The sequence below is a fragment of the Talpa europaea genome (assembly GCF_964194135.1).
Source record: "Talpa europaea genome assembly, chromosome: 5".
Lineage (NCBI taxonomy): Eukaryota > Metazoa > Chordata > Mammalia > Eulipotyphla > Talpidae > Talpa > Talpa europaea.
In genome coordinates this window covers 70,434,021-70,451,191 of record NC_140071.1, presented here as the reverse complement: position 1 = coordinate 70,451,191, position 17,171 = coordinate 70,434,021, and the positions used below count along the sequence as shown (strand labels likewise).

General features: G+C 37.9%; 1 protein-coding gene across 1 annotated transcript; it reads right to left on the bottom strand.

Annotated features, from left to right (window-relative positions):
- Positions 1–11,539: 11,539 nt before the first annotated feature.
- Positions 11,540–14,993, bottom strand: TSLP (thymic stromal lymphopoietin; the record flags this gene model as incomplete). Its single annotated transcript, XM_084232952.1, has 4 exons — positions 11,540–11,674; positions 13,160–13,294; positions 13,927–13,968; positions 14,835–14,993. The coding sequence occupies 4 exons, from the start codon at positions 14,991–14,993 to the stop codon at positions 11,540–11,542; spliced, it is 471 nt and encodes a 156-aa protein (XP_084089078.1).
- Between the last annotated feature and the right edge of the window lie 2,178 nt (positions 14,994–17,171).

Sequence of the window (17,171 nt, the reverse complement as noted above, 5' to 3'; positions counted from 1 at the left end):
TAGAATAATAGGATATGTGGGCTAAATGCATCAGATTACAATATTGTAGAAACAACCTATAGCATTCTGCACATATTCATGAGGATTTTCCTGACTTGGGTGACAGAAATCTAGCCTCAGCCTCCCAATGATCTGTAAAAAGTTCGTTTCCTAAAGACATTGCTCTCTATGTAACGTCTTCCTCAAATATTATACTCACACTTTCCCCTGAATGGAATATCCAGTATGAAACTAGAGCCATGTAGGCACACTGACAGTCGGTCTCTGCCTTTCTTTCCTGCTCACTTTAAAAAAAATATACCATGCTACATTGATAGCAATAGAGACTTTTCCATTCCTTACCAGACTTTGCTGCCACAAACTGTTGAAGGGTGACAAAAAAGTGGAGGGAGAGGGAATCTATAAATTACTGTAATGATTTTTACTTTGCATTGGATATTCAAAATAGAACTATCTAGAGGGCAAAAGTTGGCAGGTGTTAGCAATAGCACATGTATATAATGTGTTCAATACAACTCAAATAAAGTTAGGTACATAATAAATACACAATGAGGACATAATGATTAGAGGTGTCCACCAACTTATTAATTTCCCAGTGCCCACTGTTGCAAAAATGGTCTCCCCAGAAGCCATACTCTGACCATCAAAGTCCTCTCCCAAAATAGAAATTTGAAAGGAATAATGGATTCTTAAGGTCCTCGCCTTACCTCCTGCTATAATTATCATAAGAACATATAGCTTAGAATCCTAAATAATACGTAACTGGCTGTCTAAATTTTTGTCACTGATTCACAAGGAGAAGGGTGGACTTCAGGACTCCATTTAAACAAACTTCTCAAGTAATTTTGGTACCTGTAGTCCATAGCCCATTTTGAAATCTATTGATCATTGAGGAATGCTGTTGGATACCGGAAATGGATGAGCTCATGGAATGTGTGCTGTCCTTACATGTTTTCAGAGATTCAAATTCTTTAGCATCCGTGTAGAAAAAGGCTCACCTGAAATAGCAGTCTTACATGAAACTCATTGCATCTGCTCTGAAGTCTTCAGGCAAGTTCCAAGAAAATGAATAACAATCTTATTTAATAATTATTTACAACCCTTTAAAGTAATATTGGTGAGCCTATTATTCCACTTTTCTGAATACTCCCGCTTATTAAATTGATCTCTTTATCACTATGTAATGCTCTTTTTAATTTTTTCTTACAGACTTTAAAATCTACTTTTTCATATATAAGTATAGCTATGCCAGCTTTCATTTCCATTTTCATGGAAGATCTTTTTCTATTTTTTCACTTTTAGTCTATGTCTTCATAGCTAAAGTGGGTCTCTTATGGACAGCATATAGAGTCATTTTCTTTCAATTCATTTAGCTACTCCATGTCTTTTGATTGGATAATTGATATATTTTCTTTTAAAGGGATTGTGTTAGGTATGTATTTATTGCTATTTGGTTAATTGGGTTTTGGCTGTTTGGATAGTTCAGTGTTGTTCCTTTTTTCTTTACTTCATCTTTTCCCTTGTGGTTTGTTAACTTTCTTTAGTGTTATGACTAGACTGCTTTCTCACTTTCTTTTATGTTTCTACTATAGGCTTTTGCTTCACACTTATAAAGTTCCCACATAAATCCAGTATATAGAACATCCTATTTTAGGGCTTCCCCTGGTGGCTTAGGCGGTTGAGTGCGGCGGCGTGAAGCTGTCCGGAGCTTCCGCAGCACAGGTTCTATCCCGGCTGGTCTGTGAGAATCCCACATGGTGCAGCACACCTCTCCTGTCTCGCCTGCTGCTCCCCTCAGCAGTGTATTTCGTCAATCTGCCTGTTCTGTTCCCCACTCTGTCTCTGGTGAATCTTCTCACCCTCCCGTGCATCTGGCCTGTACCCCGGTTCTTATATGCATGAATAAATAAATCTTCAAAAAATCCTATTTTAAGTTGATAGCAACTTAATTTTGAACTTATTCTAAAACTACATTTTTGTGCTCATGCACACATTTTATATTTTTATATCACATTTTATAAAATTTGTGTGTGTGTCCAATAACTAATTATTGAGGTTTTATTTAATCTTTGGGCTAGTTTTATGAGTGGTTAATTCACTATCTTTACCAGTGAGATTTTATGTTTTATACGTTTTTCTTGTTTCAAAGTTTTGCCATTTCTTTTCAACTTGATGACATTTTAACATTTTTTGTAGTACAGGTTTAGAGTTAATGTCACATTTTAGCTTTAAAATCACTTTATTTCTCCTTCAATTCTAAGTGAAAGTTTTGCCAGGTAATATATTCTTGTTTGGAAGTTTTTATCCTTTTATCACCTTTAATATATCCTCTGCCCTTCAAAGATTTTGATGAAAAATCACTGAAAATCCCTTACATATAACATTGTTTTTTTCTTGCTGCTTTTAAGATTCTTCCTTTAACTATTGACACTTTTATTATAAAGTGTCTTGGTGTGGATCTTTTTGGGATCCTCTGATTTGGAACTCTTCCTATACATGGATGTCCTGTTTCCTGCTCCAGATTAGGGAAGCTTTTTACTTATTAATTCCTCAAATATGTTTTCTAACACCTTCTCTCTTTCTCTTCTTTCAGAAACTCTATAATGAACATTTTATTTTCCTTGATGTTATCTTATGGGTTCTTTATATAATGTTTTTATTGTTATTTTATCCTTTTTAAAAAGTTATTATTTTTCTTTCTTTGGGTGAGTCCACTGCCCTGTCTTTAAGTTTGCATACCCCTTCTGCTTTATCAGTTCTGCTGTCAAATGCCTCTATTCTATTTTTCAGTACTGTTATTGTATTCTTTAATTCTATGACTTTTGTTTGGTATATTTTTATAGTTTCTATCTCTTTTTGAGGTTCACACTTTTTTTTTTAAATTCTCCTCCCAAGTTTGGTGAACATCTTTATGGTCTTTACTCTTAATTCTTTTCTGTTTAATCTCTGTTTCATTAAGTTCTTTTGCTGAGGTTTTATCTTGTTTTTTCTTTTACAACTTATTCCTCTTTTCTTTAGTTTGCTTTACTATCTCTTTTCATTTCTATGTATTTGGCGAAACCACTGAAACTGTTACAGAGCAGCCCCGATATAAAAATGGGTTGCCTGGCTGTGGGTCCTCACCCGCCCGCTTAAAAGGGACTTATTAATACTCCACTACAGGCACACACAAAAGGTTAATAAAAGGTTTATTTACAAGGGAAAGAAAAATGAGGAAACGTACAACTCAGGGAGAAAATAGGAAAATAAAGTCTTTAACGCATCCTACCCTATCGCCAACCTGGAAACCCAAAGGCACTCCGAGATAATTCACCAGAGTCAGAGCGGAGAGCAGATCAGGCAGACTGACAAAGTACACTGCTGAGGGGAGCAGCGGGCGGCAGGAGAGGTCTGCGCGCCATGTGGGACCCTTGCCCTGTGGCCAGGGATCCAACCCGAGCTGCAGAGGCTGCGGGCAGCTTTGCAACCCAGCGCTCAGCCGCTACACCACCGGGGAGGCCTGCATCTAAAACTATTAACTACTAAAACAAAAATATTCATAACTCCATATTCACTAGCAATGTTAGTCTGGAGAATTCGCTGTCACTAATAATCAATTTATTTATTTTTTATTTTTTAATAATTAATTTTTTAAATTTTTTTACATCATTGTTCTTTTTTTTTTAAGATTTATTTATTTGTGCAAGAACCTGGGTACAGGCCAGATGCATGAGAGGGTGAGAGGATTCACCAGAGACAGAGCAGGGAACAGAACAGGCAGATTGACGAAATACACTGCTGAAGGGAGCAGCAGGTGAGACAGGAGAGGTCTGCTGTACCATGTGGGATTCTCCCAGGCGGGCTGGGATGGAACCTGTGCTGCAGAGGCTGCGGACAGCTTCACAACGCTGCACTCAACCGCCTGTGCCACCAGGGAGGCCCATCATTGTTCATTTTTAAACAATATTTGCTTCCCCCCCCACCCCTTCAGGTGACTAATAATAGATTTAAACTATAGACTCGAAATAATCACAAGAAAAATATTAGATATTTCCAGCTGTGTAACTTAATTTAAATAAAAATGTATATCTCTATTGATACAAGAACATAGCATTGCCAACAAACTACCTCCTAGTTTTTTAGTTTCTGCCAGTTTTGATAGAAATATTGAATAAGAACATAATACCTATAACTGGAGATAGACTTGTAGTCTCAAAATTTAAAATATTCACTTAAAGTAATTAGAATTGGTAAATTCTCAATTTCTCAATTCTAAGTTGCTCATTTTTTCTGCGTTTTATTTTTTTACTGATAATGAATTATCCAATTAATGTGCCTGATATAGATTGCATCGATGTGTTTAAAATGATATTATTTTCTGGTTTTAAAATTATTTTTAAAAATTTTTTAAAGATTTATTTATTTATGCATAAAAGAATGGAGGAGTAAGCAAGAGGTGTGGGGGGTGAGAGGATTCACCAGAGAGAGTGGGGAGCAGAACAGGCAGATCTACTGAAACATACTGCTGAGGGGAGCAGTGAGCAAGGCAGGAAAAGTCTGCTCAGCCATGTGGGTTGGCTGGGGATGGAACTTGTGCTGCAGTGGCTGCTGATAGCTTGATAGCGCTGTCTTTAATCCCTGCACCACCTTAAAATTATGTTTATTAAAGTGACATTGATTTACAACATTTTGTATGTTTTATGATTATAAGTTCACACCTCCACACATGTATGTTATCATACCACACTCACCAGTGAAGCCTCAATATTCCTTCAATCCAATCCATTGGGTTCCCTCTACTCTGTTCCCACTCCCTCACTTTGCTCTTCAGGTAGCTCCAGTTATGCAGTCAGATTACATGGATTTATTTTGTTTTGTTTATGTCTATTCTTTTGCTTTGTTTTTTATATTCCACATATGAGTGATGTCATTTGATATTAGTCTTTCTCCTTCTGACTTATTTTGTTTAGCACAATCCCCTCTAGTTTCATCCATGTTGTCACAAATGGCAAAATTTCATCTCTTTTAAATAACTGAGTAGTAGTTCTTTGTATGCATATACTACAAAAAATTATAGTCTTTTCTTTGATATTAAAAAAATACTTGAAAAACTATAAATGGATACTGCAACTTTCAAGGAATTGCAGAAAGACAGGTATCAAATGAAAATTCCCCAATGAAGTTTGGTATTTATTTTATTTTATTTTTAAAGATTTCTTTATTTATGCATTCAAGAGCTGGTGTACAGGCCAGAGGTAAGCGGGGTGAGAGAATTCACCAGAGACAGAGTGGGGAGCAGAACAGGTGGGATTTACTGAAATACACTTGTGAGGGGAGTAGCAGGTGAGACAGGAAAGGTCTGCTGGGCCATGTGGGTGACCCCCCCCCCCCCCGCTATGGATAGCATCATAATGCTGTGACTTAACTCTTGCACCATCAGGGAGGGTCCCAAGTTTGGTATTTATTTATTATTGTAAAATGGCATGCCCATCTTATCCTTTGACTTAACTAGCAGTTTCAGTACAGTACCATAGTTCTAAATCCAAAGATATTTTAGGAAGTTTTTTCAGTAAAGAAATAAGATCTATATCTTATTTGAATTGTCTTAATTGAATTATCACTAAATTATGTATTGATATATGACTTTCCATTTTCTAGGAATGTAGTGGTGAACAATATAGATGATGTCCTTGGTGTATAATTTAAGTGTATACTAAACAATGATCACAATAATAAAAAAAGAAATTAGATACATTATTCTAGTCTTCCTTCTCTTTGGAAGATATAATTGGGAAAGAGTGGAACATGAATAAGTAAAATAGGAGGACTATATTAACAGACCAAATATGCTGTGATGAAGTTATTGGAAATATATTCAACTCTGCAGTCAAAAGTCAATGATAGTTGACTTAATTTGGGTCAAAGGCCAAACCCCAATTATTTACATAGTTTACTGTAGGGAGACTATATGCAAATATAATGGGTAAACGTAACTCATACTTTATGGTAGAGAATAACAAAACAAAATTTATATTCATCAAGCCACAGTTCAAAGTAAGACTTAATTTCCATAAACTTCACTGTTCAGTGACAGCACAAAAATAAACAAATAAATAAATTTAAAAATGACAGGTGTTCACTGAGAAACTGGTGAACACAATTGTCATGTAGAGATTTAGCATTTGATTTTGAATTTTAAAGAAGATAAGCAAGAATTTGGAGAATTTTAATAAAAATAATGACTTTGGGTAGTTTTAGTATCCACTCACAGAGCACATATTTGTTAAATGCCCTGAAACATTTACAAAAAAATTATCAAACAGAGGTTAAAGATACAAATCTTAATGTTTTATATGTTATGCAGGAAATTACAGCCAAAAAAAAAAAAAAAAACAAACTTACATAGGCTTCACAATCAAGATGAGAGTAACATCTTTTGAAGAGGGTTTTTTTCCTTAAATTTACATTTTCCATATGTATTCTTATGATGAATATTGAGTTCTGTATTTGTTGTTATTGTATTTCTTCTTTCCGTACCTAATTAAATATCTGAATAGATCTCATAAGCATCAAAAAGGACTCAATCACTCCCCTATCTGTATTGTTAAATTTATGGGTGTGTCGTTTTATAATAACGAGTACTAAATCTACTCCTTGGTCATGACACTGTGAGTGCTTAATACAGTACTGTACTCTGGAAGGCAGAGGGGTTGGCAAAGAGATGCTGTTGGAAATTCTGCCCAAAATTGTCTAAATTAGGAAAGAAACAAGGTACCATTGTACTTATCATGTAGGTACTTACATTGACAGTCTAACTTTTCCCTGGGAATTTTAAAGATTTTAAAAGACACATGATAGCAAAATTAAAAATGGGGTTAGGGTAGAGAAAAATAATCAAGAGAGATGTCAGGAGACTAAAATAGAGACAAGATTGAGATACGGTTGATAGTAAACAAGTGTACAGGCTTCCTTCTTTACTGAATGGAAACATCAATTGAACACTTAATTTTGAGAACTGGCTTTGGTTCATATAACTTATTTTGTTGAAATTGGCTATCATTATAAGGAGTAAATGTGAATATGGAGCTAAATTTGTATGTTTGGAAATTAATTTCCTGGTCCTAAAATGGGTATCTCAGGAAAAACAAAAGAGAAAATCACCATAAACAATACCAATCAGCATTATGAAAAACCTAGTTATTTCACAACAGTTGTCTGGAAGAAAGTTTAATATATTTCTCATATGCCTTAGGAATATATTTCAAAGTTCAGTGTCAACTCTATTCTGTCAATTTCCATTCCTTTCCTCTCATTTCCAGAAAAGTGCTTCTATAGAATAACTTCCTGTTTTGCTTTTTAAAATGGATATAAAATTGCTGTAGTTTTCTTATTTTACTTTATTACACAGACATTCTTGCTTTTTATTAAAATTTTTTCTGAGTTATGAAATAGGTGATGTAATGTCAAATAATTTAAATATCTTTGGTTTAGAATATGATGATTCCAATTCTCTGAGGCAAATATGTATATGGATAGAATTAGAAGCAAATTTAAGAGTCCAGACACTTTGGTTGTATTAAATAGAAAAGAGCATATATGAGCAGTGCAAAAACCTACTGGCATTTGTGGATACAGGCAAATATGTCATGTGATGATTCTTATGAAATATCTAATGAATGTGGTTCACCTGCAGGGAATAATCTGGGTTGAGTAATGACCCTCACCTTAGGACTGAGACTTCACAGAGGGAAGAAAATAACATAGAGAAATGATTTTCTTTGTAGATCATGGAGCAAAGTAAATAAATTATTAGTAGGCAGTATAGGCTTTGCTGCTATGATGTGTCATGCCTCCCTGTCAGTGTGGCACAAGAGTGTGCCAGTATTAACCCTTCACCTCCCAAAAAATTCAGGAAGAGCTTTATTGACTGATTTTCCATTATTCCAAGCTCTTTGGGTGATCCTAAGAAATGCAGATGATGGACATAAAAATCAAAGAATAAAGGCAGTGTAGTGTAACACAGGACTAGGGGTTCCCCTTAATCTACAATTTGGCCCATATCACTTGACTTCGCTAGACTTGAGTTTTGTCTTTAACTGGTGATTTTGGCTTGGTTGCCTACAGAAAGAGACATAACTTATCCTTGGTGCAGACTTTCATAATTATAATAAAAATAATCTGAATGGACTCCCTCACTAATGTAGTGGGAGGTGGAAGCAGTATGTTTTAAATTCCTGGGTGAAAGCTATAATGGGTACTTCAGCCTTGACAAAGGGTAGTCCTCACAGACTCCCTAGTGAGTAGATGAGTAGAACCGATGACCTGGAGGAAGGAACTAGCTAATTGGGTAACTTGGAAGGTGCCTCCTGCAATGGGGGAAGAGGATGCTGGGAACAAGGATTGAGTTTAAAGTTTATCAGGACCTTGGGGTGGAATAGTACTTTTTTAGGTTTGCTGTCAAAAACAGATAGTTAAGGCCCTAAAGAGGAGCTCATCATAATGAGAAGAGGAATCTAGACAAATGTTAAGAGCTACGAAGTTGACTAATTGTGGTATAGTGAGTTGCAGAAGCTCTTCTACTTGCATGTAGTTTTGGGGAATGACCTCTGAGTTTGAAAATACACTAAAACAGCCATGACCTTAGAATCCAGGACTGAACTTCAGCATTCAAAATGACCTCTTCTTTTATGCTTTTCATTTATGAAAAAAATTGGGGCACCCTAATAATATTAAGACCAAGTGACTATATAATATGAAAAATATATGTGACCACATATATACATGACAGTGGTGATAATGTCTTGCCAATTTCATCTAATGAGCACAGGCCCGAGTAGGCCAATTCTTAGGTTTCTTGCAATTCTAAATTACTACTGTTTTATTGTGAAGATGAGATTAACTTGTCAGTTAATTTGAACATCCTGTTGAACATCTTTGTACAAGAAAATCTTGATTTATTTCATAGTACTTGGCACATAGAAGACACAAACATTTGGGGTGTTAAGGCAATTTCGAGAGCAGATGCTACAAATTGAGAGCTTGTTATTTGGTTCTTGACTTATACTTATTTGAACTCTTACTTTTAGCCTGGATTTTTCAATAACAGTGCACATTTCCAGCCATATTTTGAACATGCTTTCAGAGTGACTAAGATACTAATTATTTGTAAATACTTATTCAAATTTAAAATGAGAGGATTTCTAACTGTACTGCTTATTGATTAAGTTTACCTTAATATTTTAGTGGATAAGTTCCTTGGAGATAGGGGAGGTTTTTTGTGGGTTTTTTTTTTATTTGTTTTTGTATAACAAGCACCCAGAACAGTGCCTGGATGGAAATGGAAAGAGGTATTCAATAAATATTTGTTTTATGAAGACTATGTTTAAATATATAAAATGTTACAAATGTGAAATGTTTTTTCTTAATATCAGTCATATTCCCTCACAGAGCTATAAGCTGTGCACATTTGTTTAACATTTCAAATATTTATGTTTCATCTCTGTAAGATTTATATCTCTGCCATTTGCTTGGGCCCTGTAGCAAATCCTTTGTCGTTAGGGTGGTGTAGAGAGCTTTGGACTTGCTTTGATTATTGCAATCTGGCAAATGTTATACATGAAGTCTACAGCAGAAACTTAAAAAGTCATTCTGTGTTTCTGCCAACTTTCTTCTTCATAAATGAAAACTATATCCTAAGCAGGGGCTGCTTTTTCAGCCTCAGTCCTAGAAGGAGATGGTGTGTAAGATAGACTGAGAGCTGTCTTGCAATTGCCAAATATATTATGAATGATAATTAACTATTTTCACTGCAAGTCAATGAGCTTGCTTGGTTGCTTATTTAACCGTAACTTGAAGAAAATTGGTATGAATTTTGGAGAATTGTGGAAAGTTAGTATATAAAAATGAATTTTAAAAAGTATACCTTATTTTTCTTTAAAACAATATTAAAGTTGCATTATAGAAGGTTAAGACTGGTCACAAAGTTCACAAATAAATATTTGTTGGCACGATTTTAAGATTTTCAAGTAATTTGTGTTCTCAGCTATGTGCTCAGGGATAGCACAAAATACTCAGTGGAGGTTTGACTTCCTTGAATGACTACTTGAATTTAGTCTTGAATGACTGCAAGTTGAATTTTTGCTTTGCATTTTGGAATAAGGGGCAGTGGACACACATTGTTGGGTATTTTTGTTGTTGTTCCATCATTTATACTATGTTTCTGTCTATTTTTAGTTTATATAGGTTGAGCTAAAAGTTTTCTTTTTTAATTTGAAATTCTGAGCTTCTATTAATATTACAGGTCATAAGATACAATCACAGTTTGCACGCACAGGATGCTCAGTTCTTGGCTGCTTTACAGACTGATGCTTCAATAACTGTTTGGATGATTAGAACCAAAAACTGAATGAAGACATATATATATATTTTGTGGGACCCTCGCCGGTGGCCGGGGATCAAACTGGCACTGCACTGGTTGCACAGCCTCACAACCCAGTGCTCAATTGCTGCACCACCAGGGGAGGCCCACAAATATATATTTCTTATCACCAATCAAAATATCACCATTTTTGTTTACCTTTGCTTCCTTTATCTCCTTCAGGTGTGAAAAAAGTTTAGCAGGGGGAAAAGGAAAGATTTATAACATAAGAAAAGGATGTCTAGAACACCACCTGTTCCCACAAAATTCTGTAGATGCACCACCAGCAGGTACAAGAAAAGGATGTCTGGAAAACACCTGTTCCCACAAAATTCTGTAGATGCACCACCAGCAGGTACAAGACAAGAGGAAAGTGGTCAGTGGGCTCCAAGGATGAGAGGAAGTAATGAGCTGAAGAAAAGTATACATGATACTTGTCTCCAAAGTAAATTAAAAGGATCACTTGTAAAAATGTGTATGAGAATTATTTTATTAAGTAGTGTTAATTACAAAGCAAATTATACATTTGAAAGGACCTTACAAAATAAATTAAAATACATTCCATAAATGCAAATATGGAAGTGACAAGGCTCTTTTTTGGAATAAACTTGCATATACTATTGTCTTTTAGAAAATTTGAATTTCACAATATTTTGCTTGGAAATTATTTCAAATTGCTTCATCATATGTACAAATTATTGTGTACCCCTTTTGCTTTTATTTTCTTCCTTTTGTAAATTTTCAATGAGAAAACAGTTGTCAGTACAAATAAAGAAATGCCTGCCTTTTTAAGAGAAGTTTAAATGCTACTGAGTTTTTAACATGTTTCTTTTGTGAAGGGAAAATTTCTACTACTCTTTTAGAACCTCCTTTTATTATGTAGTTCCAAATATGAACTACTGCTATATAGCCAGGGGTCCAGGCATCAATGCTATAGAAGCCATCCCCCCATACCCCTGCACACCCCCAAATGTGAAAGATAATTCCCTCACATGTAAGATTTACATTAAACAATAAAAGTTTACAAAAATAAGTTATTAAATCTGTAATTAAAAAAATAACTATGAGTGGTCTTTTAAATATCACAGAGTTAACATTCCATCTAGCTAATAAAGATGCTTTGTTACTATAAAATAGTCATAATCAAGATTTAGCTTGTTTCCTTGAAAGTCGACTGAAATGGCGCCACAATTCTATTAAGTATGAGACTTGCTCCAGGCATTCATTGGTTGGAATTTCTCTTTTCTCTCTTCTTTTCATTGCCTGGGTCTTATTTATCTGTGGAATAAGAGAGTCATTTATCAAAATTAATTGTAATTACCTTTAACAATAGTTGAGTGGAAGGTTAGATTGTCTCTCTATGCAAATCTGTATCTCAAAGTGTGCTGATTTCTGAATGATTCTAAATGTTTTCTCCAGAGGAATGCCCTCTGTCTCTCAGTCCAAGTACTCTTGCTTTAAGGGAAACACTACCTCCTTCACAAGTACTCCATCTGCTAATTGGAAACTTTTGATTCCAATGCCAAAAATTCCAAAAGTTTCTAATTACAAACTTAGACCTTTCTTTTGTAAACTCTGCCAAAGCTTCAGAGCCTGTGTCACTTCACTTGGCTCTCACTACCATGTTTTTTTTATTGCGTCATGGGTATTCCCCATAGTGCAGAGCACAATGATTTAAAACTTTCAAAAATGGATACACTGGTGATTTCATGATCTCCCTGACAAGATCATAAGTTTCTCAAGGGTAGGACCTGTTTTGTGCTGCTATTATAGATAAAATTCAACAATCCTATTGTTTGGTTCCAAAGTGTTCCCACTCTTAACCCACCACCTAAATGTGCTTGATACCTGAAGTCTTGTTCTGAAGAGTTAGCATAAAAAAATAAATTGCAATGACCTTCTAGTGTATTCCTTCAAAAAGTACTTTTGATTATTAACAGACGGGGCCTCCTAGACAAGCAGTAGTCAGATCCAATAAAATTCACCGAGATACTTACAGTCTAACAACTGCTAAGTCACAATTAAATATTAGTGATTCTAGGTCCCTACTCTTAGCTTGTAAGGAAACTGAAATAAATTACTCCAGACTCTCCTTTTCTCACATGAAGTCGAGAACTTGATTTCACCTGTCCTCTATGCTCTTATTTGGACCAGCTGTAGATTCTCCAGAGCATTCTTATTTTATACATATAAGGATTTATTTATTTATGCATACAAGAACTGGGGTGTAGGACAGAGTTGCAGGAGTGAGAGGATTCACCAGAGAAAGAGTGGGTAATAGATCAGGCAGATCTACTGAAACACACTGCTGAGGGGAGCAGCGGGGCAAGACAGGAGAGGTGGTTTGCTCCCTGGCTGGCCGGGGGTCTCACTGTACTTTATAATGCTGTGTTTTTAACCCTTGCGCCACCAGGGAGGCCCCTCTCCAGAGCATTCTTGATAAGAAAACTGAGTCAAACAGTTTTTCGCATGGCTGTTTGGTTTTGCTTATTCAACTCAAACTAAACTCAGATAACCTGTAATGTCAGTCTTCAATCTCTAAAAGAGTGACAGCCTTGGCCACCCGTGCGCAAATTGATACAGCCCACCCAGTTAGTAGGCAGCAGTCTACATACTTCCTTCCACCTGCCCTATTTTATTCGTTCATTTGCTCTTCAAAAGGCAGAACCTGAATATAAAAATCACAAGGACTGCTGCACAAAAGTCCCACTTTAATTCAAGGTTAACGTCAAGGTATTAAAACGTCTGACGCATCTGGCTTACCTGCATTCCGGAGTACCCTTTGCACTGATGAGTGAACGTAGTCCTAGTGCGTACAGCAAAAGTTTCCTCGGCAAGGGACGAACAGCCATGGGTGGGAGTAAAGGTAACTAGTTCGATTTGAGCGAGGCAATCCGACTGCTCACAGGCCGCCAAAAAAAAAAAAAAAAAAAAAAAAAAAAAAAAAAGGCATGAGAAAAGGTGAAAACACAATGAGGTAAAGAAAAGGGAAAAGGGGGGATTAAAAAGGAGTTAACTAAGAAATGAGTGAAGGGGGCAGCAGCGGGAGCGAAGGAACGGCGGGAGGATGCTTCAGAGGCGACCGGCAAGAGGAAAGGAAGCGGGGTGCCCGCAGAGCAGCCGGGGGCTCGGAAGAAAGAACGCGAGCGGACGCCCGCTCCCCCCTCGTCGCCGGGTGGGCTCGGGCCCCGGGGCCGCGGGAGGCCGCCGCTCCGCAGGGAGTGCCCTGAACGCGGTTCCGGGGTCCGAGTTCCTGATTTGCTTCCTCCCAGGAGGGCGGGGAAAGGAGGAGCCTCTCCCGGTGCCCTCACGGCCCTGACAGACTCCTCGCCAGATTTTGGGTCCAGTGCCCTGCTGGGCCCCCACCCAGAGGTTTCCAGCGGCCGGGCGCCGGCTGCGGGGTCCCCCCTCCCTGGTCCGCGTCGCCCGGGAGCCCGTCCGCCGCCAGGGATGCCACACCGCGGGACCCGGCTCCCGGGAGCGCCCGGCGTTTCTCTGGAGAAAGCCATCTGCACTGATTAGCTACTCACCTGATCTTTGCAGTCCAAGTGGTCGAACTCGGTACTTGTCATCTAGAAGAAAGGGGGGAAAAGCTTAAGACAAGAAGGGTAAAGACTTAAATTCACAGGAGAAATCATCCCTTTCCTTTCCTCCCCACTTCGTTAGTCCCTGGTTTTAAAAGATGCTCAGAAAGTAGTTTCCACTTAGGTGCTTGTTCCTTATGCATCTCTTCTTGTTACTGACTAGGTAATGAGACATTAATCTTTAAATGGTGCCCGTTTGAAACTGGATATCAAAGACAACCCCCTCCCCATGTTCACACTTGTGTACAGGGCTACAGGGGAGAACAATAATGCTATTTTAAAAAGTATTCACATCTACTTTGTAACCATTCATGCATTTTAACCAGGCATACTCTAACTAGAATTTAGAATAATCAAAAAATGATTACTACTCTACAATTAAAAATCCAGATCTTGCCTTACCCCATAATAGCACCTTAAGACATCTAGGACACTAGAAAGAGTTGAATTGTACCTTCCCTGGAACTATCCTTACTTGTTAAGGCTTAGCTCCCAAGGATTCTGTTTCGTCCACTTGTTTTCTCAAGCTCTTGTTCAACTTTTTTTTTTTTTTTTTGTCTTTCTGTGCCTCCTAGAGCATTTTTTTTAACAGATAGACACCTTTTATGGGTAATGTGTTACCTATCATTAGCTGCTCCTCAGCAGCTTCTGCACACTTTATATGTACCACTATCTGGGTAGTCATTTCCAAAGTCAATGTATTTCAAAATCACTTATAAAAATTTTTGACAAAATTCTCCGTCATAATTTTTTCCTAATTATTTTTCTATTCTTGAAATGTAAATTATACTTTGAGCCTGTGGATGACCAGTTTTCCAAAGAGAACACATTTTTTTTAATGTTTCTTCACTTACCCCATTCATATAGTTCTTCAGGGCTGGAAAAAAGACCCTCTGATACATCTTTCTAATCATATCAAAGTCACAGTCAGTGAAATTGTAGGTTAGCACCAGCCCTACCAGTTGCAGGATGAAGATTTTCCTGAAAAAAACTGATAGAACAAATAATAACATATCAGGCGATATACTTGGAAACCAATTTCTATCCCAATTTTCACACTAAACTCTTTCCACCAGGACTAAATTGTCTTTGGATCTGTAAGACCAAGTGCCCAGGCATAAACTCTTTGCCTCTTATTCCCATTGTACAGGAAACCCATATTCACCCATGATGTTGCCTTATGTAGGAGTCTTCTTGAAGCTCCAGAGCTTTCTGGCTCCACATATATAACACCTAAACGCCTACGGGCTTTTTTTTTCTTCCCTAGGCCAATGATTTTCCTTGATGTCATTCTCTTCCTTTATAAAATACTGAATTGATGACATAAAAGAAAAAAATAGGACTAGTCAAATCCATGCAATTTTTTTTAAAGCCTGGCTAACTTTAATTAGAAATATCCCTCCTCCCCTCTCTTTTATTGAGAAATTTGTTGACATCACTATAAAAGTTTAAGGCTTACAGCAGGATAGTTTTATTTACAAATATTGTGAAATGATTATCACAATAGGTTCAGGTAATATCCATCTTCTCATACAGATATGGGATTTTAACATTGGTAAAATCATCAGAAATTTCCCTCAAAGATAAAAGGAAGCTCATTTTATCTTTGCCCTATAGCCTTGATATGTGTCTGAATGTGCTCTAGGAGCTATGCACACATCTTTCTCCCACAGCACTGTTTACATGTCCAAGCCCTTTTCTTGTCGGGGGAAAAAAAGCTCTAAACCTGCAGCCACTCTAAGGACTTGGCACTGCTCTTGGGGTGTACTATACAATCTGAACATTTCTTTTGGTCACTTTCAACTGGCGTTTTCTCTCCTCCATAGCTACTGAAAAAATCAAGTGTAACTTAAACGGATGCTTTGGAGGATGGGAGCAGCCTTAGGCCTGGACTATGCTTTCAAGTAAAGCATTAAATATGCAATAGTGACGAGAACCTTAAGCGCATTGAACGATAAGTTTAATGGGGAAAGATCTGATGAATCTCATTCCCCGAAACTCACTTTTCAAACCACCATTTTCAATTTCAGGTTAAGAAGCGGTACTGTTACAAGACTCGGGGCTCCCTAGGGGCTGTGGCTTCCTCTCCATGTTCCATAGGTGTCAGAAACCTTTAAAACCACATTATCCAGCGCCCAGCCATTAACAGTCCCACTGTTCAGACCAAATTGTAGAGAGAGGACGTCAGTCCCAAGACACGCGGCCAGAACCGGTGACGCAGTGCGCAGCTCCAAGCGCCTGGGAAAGGTGCTGTCCAGCTCTCAGCGAGCGCTGTGCGTCCCACGCGCTTAGTCCGGAGCAGTGCAGCCTCAACAACTTCCATCACCTTGAATCTGTCATCACCCCCACCCCCAAACTGGTTTTAGAGAGGGTAGAAACAAAGACATGGAGGGCTCGGATTTGCTTTCTCAAAATTTGCTAATCTAGAAAAGAGTTTTATAAAACGTCACGAAAGGAGCCGGGAGAGCGCGCGCGGGAGGATGCGTAGTCACCTTCCCGGCTTTAGCAATGCCAATAGAGTGTTGAAGAAACGAAGGTTGACACCCACCAGGCTCGGAATTGCGGGGGGCAATTCTGCCCGAGTCATGCCGCGCCACCCTGGCTCCCCTCACACTCAATTCTGTTCTCCACACGCCCCAGGCTCTGATCGCCCCTTGCGTGCCTGAGCCTGCAGAACTCAGATCCTTGGGAAGTTCCTAGGAGTCATCGCCCAGAGCCGCCCAGCAGGGCGCCCCACGTGTGTCCCAGCAAATGTCAAGGGCTACAGTTGTGAATAAGAGCAGGGGAATAAGAGAAAAGGGAGGGAGGGGGGTAGAAAGAGTAGAATCGGAAGGGGAGGGGACGGGACGGCTACTGAAGTCATAGGTGAATTTTTTTTTTTTTTTTTTAATTAGAGGCTCTCAACAGCTGTACTAGTACAGCTGGATCCTGTTCCCTTTTTAAGACCTGGGAATAAAGGTTGTAGCGCTCACAGAAATGACAGAAAACCACTGATTCACCGCTGACTTCAATTTTTTTTTTTTTTTTTCTGGAACCCTCCAAGTCTAAGGTTTATATTCTGGCAGCATCCTTTGGAAAATATGTCCAGCTGCTCCTCTACCCCATCACAAACTTTTCAGAGTGTTGTGATTCATCTTCATCTGATGCATCTGCTGTGACATCAGAGGTGTTTCTAGTAGGCAGCTGGACAG